The 25,270-nt window shown below is 45.4% G+C and overlaps 1 protein-coding gene across 1 annotated transcript in view; it reads right to left on the bottom strand.

Annotated features, from left to right (window-relative positions):
• msh6 (mutS homolog 6 (E. coli)) overlaps nt 1-24,993 on the bottom strand; it is a 29,192-nt gene extending 4,199 nt beyond the window's left edge. Inside the window, exons 1-7 of the mRNA XM_078557218.1 lie at nt 24,618-24,993; nt 23,749-23,951; nt 19,459-19,643; nt 15,944-18,503; nt 7,775-8,055; nt 6,942-7,059; nt 5,733-5,822 (exon numbers count right to left, since the gene is read on the bottom strand). Coding sequence (XP_078413344.1) covers nt 5,733-5,822; nt 6,942-7,059; nt 7,775-8,055; nt 15,944-18,503; nt 19,459-19,643; nt 23,749-23,951; nt 24,618-24,874 — 3,694 coding nt within the window. The 5' untranslated portion in view covers nt 24,875-24,993. The remainder of the gene's footprint in view (nt 1-5,732; nt 5,823-6,941; nt 7,060-7,774; nt 8,056-15,943; nt 18,504-19,458; nt 19,644-23,748; nt 23,952-24,617) is intronic.
• Between the last annotated feature and the right edge of the window lie 277 nt (nt 24,994-25,270).

Raw genomic sequence — 25,270 nt, 5'->3', positions numbered from 1 at the left:
GAGGTCATGCACTTTGGTAGGAAGAATAGAGACATAGACTATTTTCTAAATGGGGAGAGAATTCAGAAATCTGGAGTGCAAAAGGACTTGGGAGTCCTAGGATTCCAGGATTCTCTTAAGGTTAACTTGCAGGTTGAGTCGGTAGTTAGGAAGGCAAATGCAATGTTGGCATTTATTTCGAGAGGACTAGAATGTAAAAGCAGGGATGTGCTGCTGAGGCTTCATAAGGCTCTGGTCAGACCACATTTAGAATATTGTGAGCAATTTTGGGCCCTGTATCTCAGGAAGGATGTTCTGGCCTTGGAGAGGATCCAGAGGAGGTTCACGAGAACAATCCCAGGAATGAAAGGCTTAACATATGAGGAACGTTTGAGGATTCTGGGTCTATACTCGATGGAGTTTAGAAGGATGAGGGGGGATCTGATTGAAACTTACAGAATACTGAAAGGCCTGGATAGAGTGGACGTGGGGAAGATGCTTCCATTAGTAGGAGAGACTAGGACCCGAGGGCACAGCCTCAGAGTAAAGGGAAGACCTTTTAGAACAGATTAGGAGAAACTTCATTAGCCAGAGAGTGGTGAATCTATGGAATTCATTGCCACAGAAGGCTGTGGAGGCCAGGTCATTGAGTGTATTTAAGACCGAGACAGATAGGTTCTTGATTGGTAAGGGGATCAAAGGTTACAGGGAGAAGGCAGGAGAATGGGGTTGAGAAACTTATCAGCCATGATTGAATGGCGGAGCAGACTCGATGGGCCGAATGGCCTAATTTCTGCTCCTATGTCTTATGGAGATCCAGTGATTTTAATTTACTCAGGTCATTTGGAACAACAACAGAAGTTACCATGAGAGCAAGAGGGCTAAGAATTTCATATAGCGGTTATCTTTCAGATCACAAGTAAATACACTATTTGGCAGTCTGGTACCCAAAAACAATATCCCAATTCAACAATGTGTGAAGGTACCCAAAAACAACATCCCAATTCAACAATGTGTGAAGGTAACAAGTGTTCAGCTCAGGCACCATACAAACACATGAATTGGGAGTAGGCCATTCAACACCTTGAGCTTGCTCTATCATGACTGATCTGATTGTGGCTGAACTCCATATTCCACCTAACCCTGATAACCTTTAACTCCCTTGTTAGTCAAGAATCTAGCTACCTCCGCCTTAAGAACATTCAGTAACCCTGCATCCACCACTCTGGAGAGTTCCAAAGCCTCACGACCCTCACAGAAAATTTCTTCTCATCTGTGTCATAAATGGGAAACCCTTTCTTTTTAAACTGTGTCCTTAATTCTAGTCTCTTCCACAAGGGCAAACATTTTTCAACATTTCAATAAGATCGCCACTCATTCTTCTAAACTCCAAAGGATACAAGCCCAGCCTATCCGCATTAGACAACACCCCACCCCAGATATTAATTGAGTGAACCTTCTCTGAACTGCTAACGCATTTATAGCCTCAAATGAGCAACTGTACACAGTACTCCAGATGTGGTCTCACCAACGCCCTGTACAACTGCAGCAAAAACATTTTTATATTCCATTTGTCTTCCTAATCGCTTGCTGTAACTGCAAACTATCTTTTTGAGATTCATGGACCAGGATATCCAGATCCCTCAATGTCAGGGTTCTGCAATCTCTCAAATTTAAATAATATGCTGTTTTCCTATTCTTCCTGCCGAAGTGAAAATTTAAGTTAGGCTGGAGGAAAGCAGCTCAAGTGCCCAATTAGACAGTGTGAATCTCCTTGATAGGATCAGTATGCAGTCCCTCTTCAATCAGCTCTCTCCTTATTACCACCCTCCTCCCCATACCAAACAAAATTAAAACATGCACTGACTAAGCCAGGGTTCAGCAACCTTTTTCTGAACCTGAAGAGCCTTAAGAACTTTGCCTAAAATACAAACTTGAGCCGCAAGACCCAAAAAAAAATTAAAATGAGCAAAACATCAATAACAAATTCAAAGTGAAAGAATGTTTTTTGTCTGTGTTTTTATAATAGATTTTGCAATAAACTCATTTTTATTTTAAAGTTATCAGTAAAGTCAGCTTTAAACAGGACTTTTGCTTAAAGTTTTCAAAACAAAAAGAACTTTCTTTCCAGCCCAGATTCTCATATCAAAATAACAGGTTTAATTTTCAGCTACATTAGTGCTGCAACCACAAAACCTGATCCTCAAACCCCAGCTTACCTGTAACCAACGTGTAGACATATGACAGTTTTATTTCAAGCTCAATGCTATTTTTCATCAAAATCATTTGAAACCTTGAAATTTGACTATTAACCGTTGATTCCCACAGGGCAATTGTGTTACTGTATTCTTCGAGTTGATTCTCTAATTAATATTTCTAGATATTTTCTTAAACCCCGTGACTGAGAAAGTTTGATGGTGGTAAGGAGCCACACGTTGCCGACCCTTGGTCTAGGCTTACAAGTGCGTAATGGTCATTTCAGTCAAATGGATACAAGACTGAAATTTCACATGGCCACCAATACACTTGCTCGATATCCCAATGGAACAAAACCACTTGTACTGCACTCGACAGTGTTGCATACCTTGGCCACCATCTAAAAATAAAATGGAAAGAACGCAGTGCCTTTCACAATGGCAGCACACCTCAAAACACTTCACAGCCAACGAAGTAAGCGAAACACGGCAGCCAATTTGCACACACGAGAAATGACCTAATAATCCCTTTTAGAACCGCAGAAAGAGGCCATTCAGCCCATCGTGTCTACGCCGACCAAAAAGAGAAAAATAAACTAGCCGCTCATTTTAACCTCACTTTCCAGCACCTGGTCCATAGCCTTGCAGGTTACAGCACCTCAGATGCAGATCCAGGTACCTTTTAAATGAGTTGAGCGTTTCAGCCTCAACCACCAACTTAGGCAATGAACTCCAGAAACCCGTTGCCCTCTGGGTGAAAAAATCTTTCCTCATGTCCCCTCAAACCTATGCCCCCCCCCACCCACCCAGTAACTGACCCCTCAGCTAGGGGAAACAAATTTTTACTGTCGACCCTATCGAGGTCCCTCAAATTTTGTACACCTCAATTAGGTCTCCCCTTAACCTCCTCTGTTCATGGAAAACAACCCTCGCCTATTCAATCTCTCCTCATAACTGAAATTTTCAAACCCTGGCAACATTCTTGTCAATCTCCTCTGCACTCTCTCCAGTGCAATTATGTCCTTCCTGTAATGTGACCAGTACACAAAACTCCAGCTGTGGCCTAACCAGCATTTTATACAGTTACATCATTATATCCCTGCTTTTATTTTCAATACCTCGCCCAATAAAGGAAAGCATTCCATATGCTTTCTTGACTGCTCTGTCCACCTGTTCTGCGATCTCCAAGGACCTATGGACATGCACTCCAAGGTTTCTCACTTCCTCAGCCCCTCTCAATAACTTCCCATTTATTGAGTACTCCCTTGCTTTGTTTGCTCTCCCCAAATGCATTACCTCACTTTTCTGGATTGAATTCCATTTTCCACATCTCCACCCACTCAACCAAACCATTGATATCATTCTGGAGTCCACAGCTATCCCCCTTCATTATCAACTACACGGCCAATTTTGTGTCAGCTGCAAATTTCCCAATCGTGCCTCCCACATTTAAGTCTAAATCATTAATATATACAACAAACAGCAAGGGCCCCAAGATCAATCCAAGTGACAGTTTATCCTGTGACTCAGGATTGTTTCCAATAATTTGCCCACCACCAAAGTCAGACTGACCAGCCTATAATTTTCTGGCCTATCTCTCGCACTCTTTTTAAAAAATGGTACAACATTCGTGGACCTCCAATCCTCTAGGACCTCGCCTGTATCTAGTGAGGATTGGAAAATGATCCTCAGAGCATCCACTATTTCCTCCCTGGCTTCTTTCAACAGCCTGGGATACAACCTATTCAATGATTTATCCACCTTCAAGGAGGCCAGTACCCCCAATACTTCCTCTCTCACTATGCTTATTGTATCTAATATTTCACACTCCTCTAACTAGAATGCCTGCATCATCCCTCTCTTTAGTGAAGACAGACAAAGAACTCATTGAGAACCCTGACCACATCTTCTGCATTAACGCACAAGTTACCATGTACATCTCTGATAGGCCCTACCTTTTCCTTAGTTATTCTCTTGCTCTTAATGTATTGGTAAAACATTTTAGGATTTTCTTTGATTATACATGCCAATATTTGTTCGTATCCTCTCTGCTTTCCTAATTTCTATTTTTACGTCACCCCTGTACTTTCTACTCTCCTCTCAGCTTTCTACAGTATTAAGCCTTTTGTGACTGTCATAAGCCCTCTTTTTCTGCTTTATCTTGGCCTGTATGCTTCTGGGTAACCAGGGGGCTCTAGGTTTGGCAGTATCACCCTTTTTCTTTGTGGGGACACGTCCACACTGTGCCCATAGAATCTCGCTTTCAAATGCCTCCCACTGATTTGACAGAGTTTTTCCTTAATAGTTGCATCCAGTCCATTCTCGCCAACTCAACTCTCAGCTTCGTAAAATTTGTCCTCCCCCAATTTAGAATTTACTCCTGTTCTTTGTCCTTTTCCATAATGATGCCAAATCTAACTACATTATGGGCATTATCTCCAGAATGGTCCCCCACTGCTACTTCATCCACTGGCCCAGCTTCATTTCTGAAGGCTAAATCTAGAATTGCGCCCCCTCTCGTTGGGCTTGTTACGTGCTGGCTAAAAAAGTTCTCGAATGCAGTTCAAGAATTTTGTGCCCTCTGAGCCCTTCACACTCTTTGCATCCCAATTGGTATTAGGGTAGTTAAAATCCCCAACGATTACTGCCCTGCTGCTGTTGCAGTCAGAAATCTGTCTACGTATTTGCTCTTCTAACTCCCTTCCACTATTTGGGGGTTTAGTGATGGTCATGTGCTCCAGTCTCTGGAGTGGGGCTTGGACGAGTATGCACCCACTGAGCCAAGGACCCACGAATCTAGATTTCTGCACACGCATCCATTTACCCTGCCCACCAATAGCAGAGAGAAGTTTTTTGTACCAATCCTACCAATTAAATAGTGGGACGGGAAATGGCAGAATACAGAACATGGGCACCAGCTAGAGCACAGTTTTCTCACTTCAATAGGAATACCACCCACAGAAAAACCAGGAAAGAGGAGCAAATTTAGGTCAGAAGTGTTTTCTACCCGTCGACAGTCCAGTAGATGTTCATTAAACAAACTATCCAAAATCTTGATACAAAGTATCAAATTGACCAAATAAATTCTACAGACAGCTTGGTTTGGAATGGTGATAAACGTGTACAAGTGACCACAAAGTCAAAAACCTTGACAGGCGATGCATTCTCATTTTAATGTTAACTTCCCTATCATTTCCCCACGTCTCCCCCATCTCAACCAACCGCAACGTCTTTCAACAAGCGCCACACTCTGCTGGTGGTGACCACAATAGCTTTTGATGATGCCCAGTGGTACTTTTGGGAGAAGTTAGCTGCATCATTTCTCCCCTTGCTGAGGAAACCTGTAGCCCCAGGAGGCACAGAGAATTCACCATTTTAAATGCCCAGTGTAAACACTTCCTGTTCGTTCTTAAGACTTGCTCACTGGGAACTTCACTGGTCAAATTCAAACCTATACAACAAGTGTTTAAGTATGCTAGAACACAGTCTCAGGATTATCAGGCACCACAATCAGATAATCAAACCTAGTCCAGCATTTAAAGTAGATCCAAACATTACCCAATTCATCCAAAAGCACGAGGGAATGTGGGGTGGCATGTTGCAAGATACTGGACGTCTCGCTGAGCTCCACAAAGAAAGTGCTTTCACCTGCAAGAATGAGATGTTTAATGTTACGGCATTTTAGATGCTATTGCATACAACCCCACATTTCAACTGAAAAGACTGCTATTTAATTACATTTCACTTCACTCCTTTGTGCATTGCTTGGTGAGGAAGGAATAAATTGAGAGTCTTGGTTAATTCTTTTCCAGCTTGTGTGTCAGGGCTAAAGTTGGTTCATCAGCTTGCTCCCAGCAGCTTTGTGCCAATAAGCCAACAGCTCCAAATGAAGTAATTCTGACCCATTTTATTTAGCACACGTCAACCTGCTGTGTAAAGAAATCGAAACCACCTGCTATGTATGGACACCATCATTCCATTTGGCCCTAATGACTGCATTACCACTAATTGACTTCTCTAGTCAGATTTTCCAGAGGCAGTGGCATTGTGGCATTGTCACTGGACTGGTATTCCAGAGACCCAGTCCCTGGGGACCCGGGTTCCAATCTCACCACAGCAAATGGTGAAATTTGAATTCAATCAAAATCTGGAAACCATTGCCGACTGTTGTAAAAACCCATCTGGTTCACTAACTCTCTTTAGGGAAGGAAATCTGCCGCCCTTACCTGGTCTGGCCTACATGTGACTCCAGACCCACAGCAATGTGGTTGACTCTTAAAATGCCCCCTGAACAAGGGCAATTAGGGTTGGGAAATAAATGCTGGCCTAGCCAGCGACACCCACATCCCATGAGCGAATCATTTTTTTTAAAAAATTGACAGTTTCTACCAAGGACCTGAAAATTTACAGAAGGAACTTGGCTACACCTACAACCAGACTACAGATTTTATCAGAGAGTCCATTTATATCCTCTGGGAAGCCAAATGCAGATGTGTTTAGATTGCTGGAAGTAGTGACTAGGTCCAGATTTTCTATTCTTTATTGTTATCAGTACACTGAAGTGCAAGCATCTGTGATTTCCAGTCCTTGGCTTCAGCCAAGATAAACCCATATTAAAATACAGCGTAGAAATGCTTTCTGTGCATTTTTAAAACAATAAGTTAGAGAAGAACTGCAAGCATTTGATAACAATTTGGGTGAATGTTTTTTTTAAAAAAATAACACCTTTTTAAAAGGAACAAAGTTGATCTCAAAATCTCTTCGTACCTGACATGATTCTATCAGATGCTCCTAGACGCGTGAACACTCGGTCAACTGGGTTAAATTTGCAGCTTTCCGCAGGCACGTAGCACCCCAGTTGAGCCAGGATGACCAGTAGGCCAACCTAGTCCGGGAGAGGGAGGGGGGGGTGGGTGGGGTAAGAGGAAGAAGAAATCAGGTTTCTGTTGTACAGGCTAGAAAACATTACCACATTCACCTCCACTTTACATTCCAGAACACTGCAATTCTCAAATTTACCCTTGTGAATTGCATAGATTAGTCATCAAATTTTGTATCATTCTAATGTAACCTTTTCAAAACAAGAGGCTAGAAAAAAAGCTATTACTTTAGGCTCAAAACCCAGCCATGGTTTTTACTGTCTCAGAATCGGAAGACTGTGGATTTCAGTCCTAAAATCTATATATTTGACCGTGTACACCAGACTGACACTTCTGTGCAGTACTGAGGGGGTGCTGCCCTATCAGAGTTGTAGTCTTTCGAATAAAGTCAAACCGAGGCCCTGTGTGTCTGCAAAAAAAAAAATCACATGGCAAAATTCTGGAGCAGCAGCAGGGGAGTTCCACCTCATGTCTGGCCAATATTTATCCTTTGACTAACAATAGGACAAATTATCTGGTCATTATCACATTGTTTGTGGGAGCTTACAGTGTACAAATTGGCTCACTAGTTTCCTATATTACAACAGTGACTACACTTCAGAATACTTTATTAGCTGTAAGTTATTAGCTTGTTCTAAGGTCATGAAAGGAGCTACATGGATGCAATCTCTTTTCATTTAAAGCATGCAGGACCGTGGTAGGTAACAGTGCCTCTCCCACCTGTCTCATGAGTGTAGATTTGCCACCCATATTTGGGCCCGTTACAAGCAGACAGGAAGCCTGGGTGTTACTGTGACCATCTTCCAATTCTTCAACATCCTGGCAGCCAATGAACACGTCATTAGGGATGAAATCCCCAAAGAAGGTCTTTAAGACACACGGGTGGCGTGAGCCTCGAAGCTCCAGGAATGGGTGGGTGCCCTCATCAGCAAGCGTAACAACAGGTCTGCACATTGGCCCCTCTCCGCTCTGACTGTAGTGTGTGAGGCTCACCAAAACATCTGCAAGAGTAAAACCGTTAAGAACGACGAAGGCACATTCTGAAGAACTGTGTAAAAGCACCTGTCAGCACAATGACATTTGGAGCAGCCAGACCTTTAAATTATACCAGAGACTGTATATGATCTGTATTTAAGTGTTGTTGGGAGCAGAAGTTTGAACTAATGATTTGAAGAGCTTCACACAAGGAGAATCAGCTTAAGAACTTAAGAAATAGGAGCAGGAGCCTGCCATTCAATAAGATCATGGCTGATCTGCCCCAGGCCTCAACTCTTCCATGGCCTCAACTCTCATAGCCCTCAACTTACCCATATTTCAAAAATTTATCTACCTCCTCTTTAAATACTTTGTGATCTCGCCTCCACAACTCTCTGGTAATTCCAGGCATTCACTACCCTCGGACGAAATTCCCTCACATCTCAGATTTAAATGAGTGTCCCCTTATTCTGTAACTACGTCCCCTAGTTCGAGATTCCCCCACTAGTGGAAACATCTTCTCAACATCTACCCTGTCAAGCCCCCTCAGAATCTTGTACATTTCAATAAGATCACCCCTCATTCTTCTAAACTCTAATGAATAAAGGCCTAGCCTGTTTAGCCGTTCTTGATAAGTCAACCCCTTCATTCCCAGGAATCAGCCTAGAGAATCTCTTTTGAATTGCCTCCAATGCCATTATATCCTCTCTTAAATACGGGGACCAAAACTGTACACAGTACTCCAGGTGCGGCCTCACCAACATCCTGTACAGTTGTAACAAAACCTCCCTAATTTTAAACTCCAGCCCCCTGGAGCAATACAGGCCAAAATTCCATCTGTCTTCTTAATTACTTGCTGCACCTGCACGCTAGCATTGTGTTTCATGCACAAGAACACCCAGGTCCCTCTGTGCTGCACTTTTTGGAGTCTCTCTCCATTTAAAAATGGTCTGCCTTTTGATTTTTCCTACCAAAGTGCATGACCTCACACTTTCCTACAGTAAACTCCATCTGCCAAGTTTTTGCCCACTCATTCAGCCTGTCCATATCCCCTTGCAGATTCCTTATGTCCTCATCACAACATGCCCTCCCACCTATTTTTGTATCATCAGCAAATCTGGATACATTACACTCTGCCCCCTCCTCCAAGTCATTAATATAGATAGCAAATAATTGAGGCTCTAGGATTGATCCTTGTGGCACTCCAATAGTTACGTCTTTCCAACCTGAAAAAGACCCATTAATCCAGGCTCTGTCTTCTGTGTGTTAACCAATCCTCAATCCATGCTAATACATTACTCCCAATACCATGAGTTCCTATCTTGTGCAGTAACCTTTTATGTGGCACCTTATTGAATGCCTTTTGGAAATCCAAATACACGACATCTACCAGTTTCCCTTTATCAACTCTGCTTGTTATATCCTCAAAGAACTCAAGCAAATTTGTCAAACAGGATTTCTCTTTCGCAAAACCATATTGACTCTGTTTGACTGCGTTAAGCTTTTCTAAATGTCCTATTTCTTCCTTAATAATGGACTCTAGCATTTTCCCAATGACAGATGTTAGGCTGACTGGCCTATAGTTTCCTGCTTTTTGTCTCCCTCCTTCTTGAACAGGGGTGTCACATTAGCAGTTTTCCAATCCACTGGAACCCACCTGAAGTCCAGAGTGTTCTGGAATATTTCAACCACTGCCTCCACTATCTCTGCAGCCACTTGCTTTGAAACCCTTGGATGCAGGTCATCAGGTCCTGGTGACTTGTTTGCCTTTAGTCCCATTAGTTTCTCGAATACTTTGTCCCTCGCGATAGAGACTGTCACAAGATCTTTCCTCCCATTGCTTATCTGATCTCTTTGGGGTGATTATAATGTCCTTCACTGTGAAGACTGATGCAAAATATTGGTTTAAATTATCTGCCATTTCCCTGTTCCCCATTATCAATTCTCCAGTCGCATCCCCCAAGGGTCCCACACTCACTTTAGCCACTCTTTCTTTATATATACATGTAGAAGCTCTTGCTGTTTGTTACTATATTTCTTGCCAATTTACTTTCATAATCAACTTTCTCCCTCTATTAGCTTTTTAGTCATCCTCTGCTAAAAAAATTCCCCATCCTCTGGCTTACCACTGGTTTTCACCATTTTGTATGCGATAGTTTTTGATTGGATACTCTCCTTGACCATCTTTGTTAACCACGGGTGGTTCATCCTTCTCATCGAGTCCTCCTTTTTGACCGGGATAAATTTTTGCTGAGCGTTATGAAATATCTGCTTAAATGTCTGCCACTGCTCATCCACCGACCTTCTCCTTAGTCTATTTTCTCAGATCACTTTAGACAACTCTTTCTTCATACCCCTAATTGCCCTTATTTAAGTTGAGAACACTGGCTTGAGACCAGAGTTGCTCACACTCAAACTGAATTTGAAATTCTACCATGTTGTGATCGCTACCCCTAGAGGATCCTTAACTATGATATCTCTTATTATTCCCACCTCTTTACACATCACTAGATCTAAAATAGCCTGTTTCCGGATAGGTTCTGCAATGTATTGCTCTAGGAAACAATCCCTGATGCACTCTACAAATTCGTCTTCCATGTTACCCCTGCCAATCTGATTTGTCCAGTCAATGTACAGATTAAAATCACCCATGACAATTGTAGTGCCCTTCTTACACACCTCCATTATTTCACGATTTATACTTTGTCCTACAGTGAGGCAACTTTTTTGGGGCCTATAGTCGACTGACACCCGTGACTTCTTCCCCTTGCTATTCCTTATTTCCACCCAAACTGATTCCACATCACGATCTATTGCTATATCACTACTCACCACCGCACTGATATCGTCCTTTATTAACAAAGCTACCCCATCTCCTTTTCCTTTTTGCTGATTTTTCCTGAATGTCAATTACCCTTGAACATTGAGTTCCCAGTCTTGGTCACCCTGCAACCATGTCTCTGTAATAGCTATCAAGTTATATTCATTTATTTCTATTTGCGTCGTCAACTGAAATATCTTGTTACAAATGCTGCGTGCATTCAGATAAAGAGCCTCAAGCTTTTACCATTATTGCTCGTTCTGGTTCTAATTTCTGCTGCACTCTTCTGCTTATATTTTCTGTCCCTTCCTGTCACACTTTGATTATCATTCGCCTCTTCACTACCCTGCACCTCTGCTCTCTCATTTCTTTTTATTTTTTTAATCTTCCCTTCAATTGAACCCTTACCCCCATTGATTAGGTTAAAGTCCTATCTACAACCCTAGTTATACGATTCACCAGGACACTGGTCCCAGCATGGTTCAAATGAAGCCCGTCCCAATGGAATAGCTCTCTCCTTCCCCAGTACAGGTGTCAGTGCCCCATGAATCAGAGCCCATTTCTCCCACACCAATCTTTGAGCCACGCGTTTACCTCTCTAATTTTATTTACCCGTAGTCGTTTTGCACGTGGAGATTATTACCTTTGTAGCTCTGCTCGTAGTCCCTCAGCAGAACCTCTTTCCTAGTCCTACCTATGTCGTTGGTACCTACGTGGACCACAACAACTGGATCCTTCCCCTCCCATTTCAAGTTCCAGAAGAAATGTCATTAACCTTGGCACCAGGTAGGCAACACACGGCCTTCAGGATTCTCTGTCTTTGCTGCAGAGAACACTATCTATCTACCCCTAACTATGCTACCCTCTATTAATACCACATTTTTCTTTTCTCCCCCCACTTGAATGGTACTCTGTACCACAGTGCTGTGGTCAGCTCGCTCATCCTCCCTGCAGTCTGTCCCCTCATCCACACTGGGAGCAAGAACCTCATACCTATTGGACAAGGGCACTGGCTGAGGCTCCTCCAAAGCTAAACTCTAGATCCCCATACCTGCCTCACTCGCAGTCACATCCTCCTGTCCCTGACCACGGTCCAAATTTGATGCAATTAATCCAAGGTGGGTGTGACTATCTCCTGAAACAGTGTCCAGGTAACTCTCCCCCTCCCTGATGTGTTGTAGTGTCCACAGCTCGGACTCCAGCTCATCAACCCTGAGCCAAAGTTCCTCGAGCAGCCAACACTTGCTGCAGATGTGGTCACCGTGGATCACACCGGCATCCACCAACCCCCACATACTACAGCTGCTACACATCGCCTGCCCAGCCACCTCTATTTTATTTAATTAATTAATTTGGATGTTGAATATTTTAAAGTTAATTGCTTAACTGTACTCTTCAACTGCAATAACATCTGATTTAAACCACTTGGCCAATCAAAAGAGACACGGAAGAGATACCCACCAATCACCTACCCATTTTCCTTTGACGTCACACTTCGGCTCTGACAGGTAGAAACAGGTCCTCCTCTTGCACTCTCCTCTAGGTGGTGCTGCTGACTGCCTGTCCCAGGGTCCTCCTCTTGCACCCAGCTTGAGTCCCAATAAGCACAGCATCCAATGTTACCGGTGCCTGGGATCAAATCTTTCTGCTTCACTTGATCAGAACCTTTGCAGGCAGTGAATCATCTGCCACAGAAAGAGGAGTCACTCATGTCTCATGCTTCTGACATGTCTTCCTTTTTCCTGAACCCCACCCCACCACCCCCGAGTGGTTGACAGGGCCCTTAAATATGTCTGACCCATCTCCCGCACTTCTGCCCTCATTCCTTCCCCTCCCTTCCAGAACCATGTTAGAGTTCCCCTTGTCCTCACTTTTCAACTAACCAACCTCCGCATTCAAAGGATTATCCTCTGCCATTTCTGCCACCTTCAGCATGATGCCACCACCAAATACATCTTACCCTCATCTCCCCCGTCAGCATTCCATAGGGACTGTTCCCTCCGGGACACCCTGGTCCGCTCGTCCATCACCCCCCTATGCAATCGCAGGTGGTGTAACACCTGCCCCTTTCCCTCCCCCCTCCTCATCGTCCAAGGCCCCAAACACTCCTTCCAGGTGAAGCAGTGATTTACTTGCACTTACTTCAATTTAGCATAGTGCCCTCGCTGCTCCCAACGTGGTCTCCTCTACACTGGGGAAACCAAATGCAGACTGGGTGACTGCTCTGAGGAACACCTTTGCTCAGACTGCAATCATGACCCCGGCCTTCCAGTCGCCTGCCTTTTCAATTCACCACCTTGTTCTCAAGCGGACACTTCTGTCCCCGGCCTGCTGCAACATCCCAGTGAAATTCAAAGGCAAACTGGAGGGCCAGCATCTCATTTTCCGGTTAGGCACTTTACAGCCTTCTGGAATCAACACTGACTTCAACAACTTCGGACCATAAACTCTATCTTCCATTTTGATTTTTTTCCCGCCCCAAGAGCCAGTCTGTAACTTGTTCTCATGTTTTGCTTTCAGAGAGCGCGGACCCTTATTCTGCTATTAACACATTCAGCTATCTGACCTTTATGCCACGATTAACACCTGTATCAGTCTTTAACACATTATTACCACTCCCTGTGCCTGTGTCCATGACATCTCTTGTCAAATCTCTCCCGCGCTCCCACCCATCCCTCACCTATTTTGCTCCAACTGCTTTGGTTGAGGAGAGGCCTAATTGAAGTGGTATAAATGGGAGGGGTCTAGATAGAGCAGATAAGGCAGGCCTTATTCCTCTTGCTCTATAACCCAGTGGAGGAGGTGGCATTGAAATTTAGGGTAGGAGATTTAGAGGGGATTCAAAGGCAAAGTTTTTCACCAGAGGGTAGTGGGGAGCTGGAATTCACTGCCTGAAAGTGCAGTAGAGGCAGAAATCCTCATAACCTTTAAAAAATATTTGGACATGCACTTGAAGTGCCATAACCTACAAAGCTGCAGACCAAGAACTGGGAAGGGGGATCAGGTTGGATGGCTACTTGTCAGTTGGCATGCAAAAAAGATGGACCAAGTGACCTCCTCCTGTGCTCAAAATTTCTGTGATTTTATAACCATTTACAATTAGATTTAACTGGCTGCCCTTTGAAAGATGCCCGTGCCTTGGCTGTGGTGGGCAGAGAGAGAAAGAGAATGGGGGCTAGAGAACAAGGCGGGGGGGGGGGGGGGGGGGCAATACAAAGCAGAAGAGTAGAGTGAGTCAGTAGCTGATTAAGCGCAAATGGTGGATTTCGTGACAATATTTGATCACTGATTAACAAAGAGGCACAATGTGGAACTCTTACTTGAGTTACCAAAAATGCTGTTCAGAGCTCATGCAACTAGTTTACTTGCATTAAGCATTTTGTGGGGAGGGGATGGTTGATGGTGAAGAAGCGTTTTTGATTGATTTGACAGGTCTCTAAAACGGTGAATTGTAATATTCACATCTAACAGAATCTCAACTTCACCCTATGGATCTGTCCAAAAACGGTCAACTTGAAGGAACTTATCTCTGGCCTTCAGAGAGCACCAGGTGTCCACAAGTTGGGAGCTGCTGCTGTGTGAGCCAACACTGGGAGCAGTGGAACATCTGATTGACTGCTCCACAGCAAAACCAGCAACAGCCCAAGCTGCAGCGATCTCGCAGGCTTCCTTTTAAATCATTGAGATTCACAAACTTTAATGTTCCCAGAGATGGAACTTCTCAGCAGTCAGCCACCTTTCTAGAATAGCGGAGATAACAACTCTCATAATATAATGGAATATTTCAGAGGAGCAATTGGTCTTTGTGGTTCCAATATATTTACAGCACGAGATGTGAGAGACACATTACAAATCACTTAATGGTTGGAATGCATTTCCCTTCAGCAGTAACACTGCTGCAGAATAAGTTAACAGGGAAAGTAGCTGAAGTGCTGGATTGTCAGACACAATCTGCTTAATCGAGCACTGCAGCTACTGGGGGAAGGTAGTGGCAGAGTGGTATTGTCGCTGGGCTGGTATTCCAGAGACCCAGGGTAATGCTCTGGTGGTGGCACGTGAAGGTTGGAATAGATGAGAGCGATGGCATGGACGTTTAGGATTGCAGCGGAACTGACCCAGGAAGGTCCAGCCCCAACCCCAGTGTTATGGATTGAGGCTGAGATCAGGTTCCACTTTGAGAGTCCGCGCTGCCCTCTGTTTGGTTCAGGAATAACCGGTCCAATTGAATTTTACTTTGGTGGTTTGCAAAATTTCTGTTGAGGAACTGCTGCTTGTAAGTGGGGAGAAGGGGGTGAGGAGGTGGTGGTGGTGGTCGGGGTGGGAGAGAAGGGATCAATACTGAGATGTGACGGGAGGGAGGGCATGTGATGGGGGAATTGGTCAAGTATATTAACGTGACTGCAAATGTTTCTCGGGTCTCTGCTAGTTCAAATCATTTGATATACGTTTTCTAGGACAGAAAGGAGGTGAATTTGAAACATGTTAGAGATGAGTTCCTGGGGAAGAGAGAGAGGAGGAAGGCCAGTCGGTGGGGTTAATTACTCAAAAAAGGTTCAGTTCCCTGGCCCGAGTGCCCTTTTCCAGTTGTTCTGCTCCCTCATGGGGTTGGTGGGATTTATTTATTAAAATGAAGGCTTACCCAAGATGATATTTTAAAATAAAGCTGTTCCAACATAAACACACTGGCTGTGTTTAATCACATTTGGTGGGGCAACAGCCACAAAAGCAAGTCCATTGCGGTCACTGTAAAAAGGGATCTGCTGATGGCTGGGTTGGCAGGAACATACAGCAACATTCGAATCCACCTGCCCATGAAGTAGGGCAGCAGCCAGTCCAGCTCCACGATCACCAATATTAATGTTCAAGGATAACAATCTCACTGACTGCACAGCCAGACACTGATTGTGGAGCACAACTACTCCATTCCAGAATCGGAAACTTATTTCTCAAGCGGAGTGAGGTGGGGCAGAACGTTTACACGTAATGCATGATTTCCCTCAACCATTAAAAGAAGTGACCATGACCTCCCACATTCAACCCAAGAATGAGCTTGGATCAGCCAGTACGAAGGATTGAGGCAACACGTCACTTACCAAGCACAGCAATGCAGTCCACAGCTGCCTGCCAGTTTCTGTAATTCTTGTCAAAGTTGTAGAAAAGTCTCCTCATACAGTCTTGAAGAGCACCATCCCGTCTCTCTTCAGCATTGTTCATCGTCTCCAATAGCCTCTCGATCTGTTTTGTCCAGTAACGTTTGTAACCCTTCTTGGTAGATTTCAGCTCGTACTCCTCCGGCACACGGCGATCGGCAATACTTTCCGGAACCTCCAGTTGGTAGCGGTTTCTGGCCGAGCCCCAGTAAACAACACTTCGGCAGCCGAGCCGCTTGCGCTGAGCTTCCAAGTACTCTTGGAGGTTGCGCTCAGTCTCCTTGATGTCAGCGAGCGCCTGGTCGTAATCGGGGTCAAAGCCTGCTTTGGGAGTAATTACTCCAGTGTTCCTCGCCTTCTGATGGTCAAAGGCAGTGTCCCATCTCTTCAACTCTGCAGACAAATCTGGAAAGAGGCCTTCAGCGGTACTGCCCTTCAAGCTTAGTACCTGCCTCAACAGCCTGGACTTGAAGCCATCAACAGACGGCTCAATAACCTGCAGCACCTCCTGGAAGACTTTGAAGCCTTCCAGGGCAGAGAGGAAGTCTGCGATTTTCTTTTTGCTGTAGGTGGTCTCCTCGTACAGCACAGCCCGGCTATCCGGGTGGTCTTTGCTTTTCAGGGGTGACCCAACGCTGTGGATCCGGCTCAGCAGCCGCTCCAGGTCGGGAAGTTTCTTCAACAGCTCAACGACCTCGGTGAGCTTGTCAGGCACAGCCATCAGATCCTCAATGCTGTTTAACCTGTCCTCAATGGCAAGGGGGTGACAGAGGGGGGCACACAGCCACTGCTTTAGTAGCCGTTTACCAAAGTAGGTACAGCAGTTGTCCAGCTGCTCCAGCAGCGTGCCCTCAGTTGTGCCGTTGGTGCCATTTTGCAGGATCTCCAGGTTGGTCAGGGTAATGGCGTCCAGCACCAAACGCTGCCGACTCCCGACAAAGCAGTTGCTGGACACCTTCGTTCGCTCAACATCAACATCCACAGGAACGTACTCTTCAAAGTTTGCCAGGGACAAGAGCTCTTGGTCAACAAGGCATCTCTTCAGGTAGAACACACAGGCCCCAAGTGCTGACAAGGCGAGTTCATGGCCTTCGCCTGGGGTGAGCCCCAGTGAGTCGGCCTCAGATACCATTCGCTGGAGAACAGGAGGCAAAGGAGCATCCAGATCTTTGTCTTTAGTTTCGCTGAAGTAGGCCTCCTCGGCGAGGACTTTTAGTGTTTTGGTCGCATCCCAGAACTGGGAGGCTGACTGCAGCCCCTCCTGCATAGCAGAGACGAGGCAGCCTTTCAGAATCTTCCTCGTCTCTCCCGACGTGTTGCCTCTCTCGAACAGCACTTGCACGGGCGGGTAATGTGCCACCAGAGTGCGAAAACGGGAGCAGTGCCGGTCGTCCTGGAACTGGCCCACGTAAAACTTGCCAACGGAAGTGTCGACAAAGCAGACTCCATACGAGTGACACTGGCCTGAAGAATCGGAGCTCACCTTCTCCTTCATGCACAGGAGATACTTGTTGCAGCTTTCTAGCGGGCTGCCATCCAGGACACTGTACGTCTGCGTTCCCTTTGTAATTATCCGACAGACTTCTCTCCGGACAACCCGGTCGAACTTCGTGGGGTGCGGCAGAGACTTGCAGCGTGTCTCCATCATCTCGGGGGTCTCGGTCTGCTCCACCCTCGCCACTTTGTAACCTTTCTGCACCAGCACGTCGGAGAAGCGGCCGAAAGCTATCTCGGGGAAACCGGAGTGAGCCCAGGCGCCTTTCATAAATGACAGGCCCAGCTCATTGACACCAGTGACGGCGTCCATGTGGTAAAGCTCGTAAAACTTGCCAACTTTATAGAAAATCACAGTGTCAAGCATCTGGGATTTGAGATCCCACCATCTCCGCATGCCCGGGGTACACTTGTACAGGAAATCGTCAGGCACATAGAGTGTGGAAAAATCATAGTCAGGGTCATCTTCCTTTCGTCTCTTTGCATCTTTCCTCTTGCCAGGCTTTAACCACTCGAGCTTCTCATGGTCCCATGTTGCTGCGGGTGAAGCACTGCCCGGGGCACCTCCATTGGACTGGCACTCAAAAGTCTCTGGCGCAGAAAAGGCAGAGAGTCTGGACTTTGTGCTCGAGGACACTGCCACTGCTGGTCTCTTCTGGGTTTCCGAGGGGGAACAGGATGCGCTTTTTGGTTTGGCTGGACCGACGGTAGCTCCACGTTTGCGCTTGAAGGGCGTCTTCACTGGACTATCAGGGTCGGTCTCGGTGTCAGGCTCACTGATATCTTTCTCGTCAACACCACTGCTGCATTCATCACTGCTCCCCTCCTGCTGGTCTGGTTTAAACTCATCCTCCGAGCTTTCAACATCACTGTCAGACTCCACCACAATCCGCCTTCTTTTGGCCTTGGCACTGGCTGAGCGTGTTGCCCTTGGTGCACGCTTCTTCACTTTCTCATCCTCGCTGTTATTTTCTTTATCTTCCTCGCTCACTGTCGCTTGGTCGCCCACCTGGAAAGCAGTAATTTCAGTTTACTCAATTCTCAGATTTCCCCTCCACAACAGCCTAACAGGTTGGCGAGACCACTGGGCAGCAATAGGCTGGCAGGACACCCCAACCATCACCACCCCCCCACCCCTCCCGGATCTGATGCCTGAATCCAGCCCAGACTGATGGAATAGCAGCCGTCAGTTTTAGGAGGATGGGGTTGAATGGAAGGGAGTCTGGACAGCAATGAGTCCAGATCCTAGTCGCCCAGACAGGACAGAATTCTCCATAGGCAGAGGGGTGAAAGGGGCAGCTGCTGTAAACAGTGCAAATGTTCAGCCTTAGGCACTGGAGGGAGGTGGGGAACGAGAAAAGAACAGTCCTTATTGAGTTGGGACTAATGCAGTTTTGAAGAAAGTGAACTTTACAAACCGCTATGCTAAATCTGGCCCATGAGTCTTCATTATCAACACAAGGTGCCACAGGTGAGGGTGGGGACGAGGAGGAGGAGGAGAAAGAGAGAGAGAGAGAGAGAGAGAGAGAGAGAGAGAGAGAGAGATGTCTCACTGCTCAGCACCATCATACAGAGCACAAAATTCATACCAAGTTAAGCACTCTTGAATCTATTGCATTTACTTGAGTAATAGGCGAGGACGGGGTTACACATTCCCCAAATGCACCCCATTCAACTGTAGGACTACAATTAACAGATCTGAAACTTCAGGATCAGTAATTGACTGTCATACTTGAAGAGAGAGAGAGAAAAATACACCGGGAACAACAGGTCAGGGCACCATCTCAAAGGGCATGACCAAGCAGACACAGGAATCCCCTCGAGTTCCAGGGTACTGCGATCTGGCTCAGATCAACTTATTTCAGTACAAACAGGGGAAATCAAATCTGGGAATGTTCCTCGTTTGTATGGCTGGGGAGCTTTAATTTTGATAAATAGTTTGATCGAAACTATTATTCATTTACCTCCATTTCTCCTTCCTCCTCCTCCTCCTCATCCTCAGGCTCGGAAGGTTCACTGCACACAGCCAATTCCAGACGCTCCTCTCTCGATTTCGGAATGGCATCATCTGCCAGCTCTGTTGCCCTGCGGATTTCAGGCTTCCCACTGAAATAGGCACCACCCCTCTGGGCTTCTTTACACTCGGAACCTGCAAAACCAAAAGGTCACCTGCTTATAGGTCCTAGCCGAAAATGCGTCCAACAACTTGCATTTATCTAATGCTTTTAAAATAACAAAATCTCCCATAGTCAGCTGTTTGGGAAGGAAGGGAGAATGTCAAAGAGTTAAGTCTTCAGAAGGCTTTAGAAAGTAGGAAGAGATGCAGCAAGGTAGAAGAACTTAGAAAAGAAATTCCACTGTGGGAGAAGTTGGCAGTGTCTATCATTGATAATGAAAAGAGAGGCAATGCATGGTAAATTAGAGTTGGAAAAGCAGAGTGTTCAGGCTGGTATACAGTGGGGGCAGGGGGAAGTTGCAGCAGTAACAAGGGCATGAATAATGTGATGGCCCATGTGCTTTTGGAAGGGAAAGAAACCATATTTTATGTTGGGGCGATGGTTCCTTTAGAAACTAGGTTTCCTGTAAAAAGTAGCTTGCTTCCAGTAACTGATCATGTGACCAAGTTGCCTGGGAGATAAACAGTGGGGATAAAAGGGTCAACGAGAAGTTAATTGTAGGGCGAGTAGGTCCTCAGGTGCAGTTCTGTGTTCAAGCAGTTTGGGTTTAGTTTAGCACAAGCTGGCTAGAGAGGACATTACTTTCAAGCAGGATTCAGTCGAAATTGTGAATGCGCTAGCTGAAAGAGTTTAAAGCTCTTGTTAACTGAAGGACTCTCAACAGTGAGTTAAACTTTAGGGATAGCTGAGGGAGAGAGGAAGTGTTTAGATGCAAGATTCCAGAGTTAAAGAATACCAGAACCAGGAGAGTTCTGACCCGAAGTGGCTACACTTAAGATGTAGCAATGCCTGTTTTGAATAGGGAGTCAACCACCATAGGACAGTTGAAGATTTGAAGGGACAACCTTACCAGAAGCAAACAGAAGGCCCAAGAAATCCTAATCTTTATTTGATTCTTTGAAACAGTACTCAGGTCAAATGGTTAATCTTCCAATTTTTGATAAATATCTGACTTGAGTTTTGGGGGTATAAGACCATGGATGTAGAAAGAAATTTGAGTTAAGATACTCGGTTTAAAAGTATCTGTATTAATTGTACTTTTAATATCTTTACTGTTATCTCACTATTAAGGATAGAGCGTAGTTATTAGTATTCACGTTCTTTGATTTTTGTGTAATAAATTTGTTTTAAACAGTGACCTTGTCGCTTCATTCTTTTAGAAAATACCCGGGTTTTTGAATTTAAAAAGTAAACACAAACTGGACTCTGCTGAGATTATAACGCTAACCTGAAGACCATAAGCTGTAGGAGCAGAAGTAGTCCATTCAGGCCATCGAGATCATGGCTGATCTGATAATCCTCAACTCCACTTTCCTGCCTTTCTCCCAATACTGATTAAAAATCTGTCTATCTCAGCCTTGAATATACGTAACACCCCAGCCTCTACAGCCCTCGGTGGTAAAGAATTTCACAGATTCACTACCCTCAGAAGAAATTCCTCCTCATCTGTCTTAAATGGGCGACCCCTTACTGATATAATGCCCCCTGGTCCGAGACTCTCCTACAAGGAAAAACAACCTCTCAACATCTACCCTGTCAAGCCCCCAAAGAATCTTATATGTTTCAATAAGGTCGCCTCTCATTCTTCTAAACTCCAGTGCCTACTGGCCCAACTGACTCAAACTCTCCTCATAAGAAAATCCCTCCATACCCAGGATCAATCTAGTGAACCTTCTCTGGACTGCCTCCAATGCCAGTATATCTTTCCTTAGACAAGGGGACCAAAACTATTCACAGTATTCTAGGTGTGGTCTAACTAGTGTCTTGTATAGTTTTAGCAAGACTTCCCTATTTTTATACTCCATTCCCTTTGAAATAAAGGCCAACATTCCATTTGCCTTCCCTATTACCTGCTGAACTTGTATGCCAACTTTTTGGGATTCACGCATGAGGATCCCAAAGTCCCCCTGTGCTGTAGCTTTCTGCAGTCTTTCTCCATTTAAAAAAATATTCAGCTCCTCTATTCTTCCTGCCAAGGTACATAACCTCACATTTTCCCACATTATATTTCATCTGCCAAATTTTTGCCCATTCACTTAATCTATATCCCTCTGTAGACTCTGTCATCCTCACCATTTGCCTTCCCACCTATTTTTATGTCATCCGAAAACTTGGCGTTAGTACATTCACTTCCCACATCCAAGTCATTAATATATATTGTAAATGATTGTGGCCTCAGTACTGATCCCTGTGGCACTCTACTAGTTACAGATTGCCATCCTGAAAATGCCCCCCCCTTATCCCAACTCTCAGTCTTTCATCGGTTAGCCAATCCTCTATCCATGCTAATATACTACCCAACACCATGGGCTCTTATCCTATTAAGTATTGTTATGTGTGGTACCTTATCGACAAAAATTTTAAACTCAATGTACAAAAAGTTGGGGAGGAATTCACCAAGGCTCCTTCGACAGCACCTTCCAACCACGACCATTACCATCTAGAAGGGCAAAGGCAGCAGATAGATAGGAACACCACCACCTGTAAGTTCCCCTCCAAGTCACTCACCATCCTGACTTGGAAATATATCGCTGTTCCTTCACTGTCACTGAATCAAAATATTGGAATTCCATTCCTAACAGCACTGTAGGTGTACCTACACCACCTGGAATGCAGCAGTTCAAGAAGGCAGCTCACCACCACCTTCTGAAGGGCAACTAGGGATGGGCAATAAATGCTGGTCCAGCCAGTGAAGCCCACATCACATGAATGAATAAAAAAATAATCAGAGGAAAGCAAGTTTGGAGAGATGGTTGAAATACAGTTGAGATACAATCAGTGGACTTCTGAGTCAGCTAAAAGGTGGCAAAGCCGCAGAGATGAAAGTGGACAGTCCCGCTGTCTGGACTGGATGTGGAATTTGCAGCACAGCAGAAACGATGTTTGGTGGAAATAGGGTCAGCCGCTCTATCAAGTAGAATGGTTTGGGTTCTACTCTTTACCACTGAGCTGCAAGAAGTTCCAGCTCATTTGCGACTTGATCAAATAGACAGAAAGCAAGGCAGTAAGTAGTGGTACAATCTCATTCAGAGGTTGGCTGTCATTTCTCAATAACCCAATCAGTTGCAAAAAACAATTCCTAAAAAGACACACCACAGTCTCAAGACAACTAGGGTGAGATAATAAAGTAACCCTGCCGGAACTGCCCACATCCTGAGAACAAATACAAAGGGATGGTGCAAGGCAAGAGCAAGTGGTATTGTCAGCACACGTGGGAGTCACCTTATATACCACCAACTTCACACCATAGAAAACAAAATGAGCACAGATATATCAAACTATGTTTTATGAGTATCATGAACAGCCAAGTCCCTGTACTCAGGTACAAATACAATGCTGGGGAAATACTAGCAGAGGAAACAATTATGGAGCTGATTCAGTCAATGTTACCAAGTCAGGGGCAGATAATCCAGGAAAACTGCACAAGCACCAAGATTTTGCAGACCAAAATCTGTATAGTTACCTGTTACACCATCTTTCAGGCCAGGGACTTCCCCAATGTTGGGGGTGTTCCATACAGGATATAAATTGTGGAAAGACATTGTTGACCTGCACATAAAGACTCAAGAGCTCAGATCAAAGAAGCCAGACTCAATCCATCTGTAGAATCCAGTCAGCAAAGTCCCCAGAGCCCTGATCCTGATGAAGACAGGCTTGCACAAGTAACACTTCAAATTATTCTAGGCATGAACTTCAGAACTAGTTAAAAACCTGATAGCTAAAGCTACTCAAAGGTCAGCAGTGGAAATATGAACCCGATACCTTGTACCACAGAAAATGATACAGGAGTTTTGACATAAATTATTAGCCAGTCCAAGTACTGCAGACGTCAACTGGATTTCTGTTAGTAGAACTCAATAAAGATTTTGGTTAAGGGAGGGAATAGCAAATACACAGAAGGCCGAGCTACTAATTTCCAGGAATCTGTCCCTTGTTAATGTTAGTGTTGCACTCAGTCGGATGTGTTACTAGTTATTTTCTCTATGGAGTAACCTGGTCAATCACATTTAGATATGGCAAACTTCAAGACAAGCTAAATCTGTACAGGAATTAGAATTTAATATTCTGACCTCTTACCGGTGTACAACTTGATATACTTCACATTAACCCAGCCTCTTGTCGGAGGATCATCAAAGAACTGGACATGCATACGAAGTGACTTCCCTTTTCCCCTGAGGTACTCGTCAGCAGTTGGGTGATTATACACCAGGCTGGGCCACCATGGATATCCTTCCAGCTTGGCCCACACTAGATCTCCTGGAATAAAGTCACAAGCTGGACTGCAGGGAAACAGAATGACAGAACGAGAGACAATTACCTCAGTATTTCAAATTCTTTTGCTTATGCAACGCTCTTTTCCTTGACCAATATTTTTGCCCTTGAGACTTGCACTTGCTCTGTCAACGAGCTCACGATTGCCTGAAGCTGCAACATCTGCAAGGATTCCTGAATAACATATCACACATGGGACAGGAGTGGACAAAAGTAAATAAACACCAGTAACATCAGACTACATTTCAAACTGGTCAGCTTTGCTGTGCAAAGAAGTTTCTGAAAGGTACAATAAGTTACTAAGTATTGACCCCCCTCCCCTTTTAAAAAGGGGTTTTTTGCTCCTTCTCCCTTAATATTGCCCCAGGTTGCCATCTAAAATGCTGCTGCCATACAACAGAAAGGGAGGGGAGGTGACCCCAGGTATCTTATCAACCAGCTTCTCTGCAATAGCAGCAGGGGTGAGGAAAACGGTTTAAAAGGAGCTGACAATGCGGATTAACGGGAAGCCCTCACCACGTTAGTGAGAATGTAAACCCGCGCAGTCCATTCCAGAGAAGCTGCCGGCCTCCAAACAGCGGGACAATGGTTAGCGCTGACCGGTTACAGCTCAGCGCAAACCCCCCGCCTCAGGGCCCGGGAGCCTCTCTGTACCTCCAGCTCCCCTCTCTCACCTCAGTGCGGGGGTCCCCGGGGCCGCCGGCCCCCCGGACTTGCCGGCCTTCCTCCCCCCCTCGGGGGAGAGCGGGCTGCGGGTGCTGCAGGCAGCGGGACCTCGGGGCCGCTTGGGCGGCCGAGCCGCGCTCCCGTTCTCCCGGGGGGAGGCGTGGGCCTTTTTAGCGGGCGGCGCATCGGCTTCCGCCTTGGCCTTGGAGGCGCTGAGCGGCGGGGATTTGGTGAAGAAGCTGAACAGGGTTCTCTGCCGGGACATGCTGCTGCTGCTGCCGCTGCTGCTGCCACCCGAGCTCCCGGCTTTGGCGCTGGCGGGAAAATGGAACGCGAGGTCACAGGAAGCAATTCCGAATGTTTCCTCAGCCAATAGCCGCTCAGTTCCCCATTTCCCGCCAGCGCCTAGCCCCACCCCCCAGGCTGCCCCGCCAATCCCCAGGAAGGTAGCAGTGCCTAATATTAAAGTGCAACCTGATTGGCTGCAGTCATTGTCCTGTGAAATAGCTTGAAAAGTGTAACACAATTGTTTATTGTTATGTATACACACACCCACACACATATATGTTATTATATATATAGGCGGTGGCCCAGTTAACCCAGTGGCTAGATAGCTAGTGCGTGGTTCAGAATAACACCAATAGTGCAGGTTCAACTTTCC

This window comes from Cetorhinus maximus, chromosome 14 (assembly GCF_964194155.1).
Source record: "Cetorhinus maximus chromosome 14, sCetMax3.hap1.1, whole genome shotgun sequence".
NCBI lineage: Eukaryota > Metazoa > Chordata > Chondrichthyes > Lamniformes > Cetorhinidae > Cetorhinus > Cetorhinus maximus.
The sequence above is the reverse complement of the archived record's forward strand: the minus strand, read 5'-3'. Positions and strand labels throughout refer to the sequence as shown.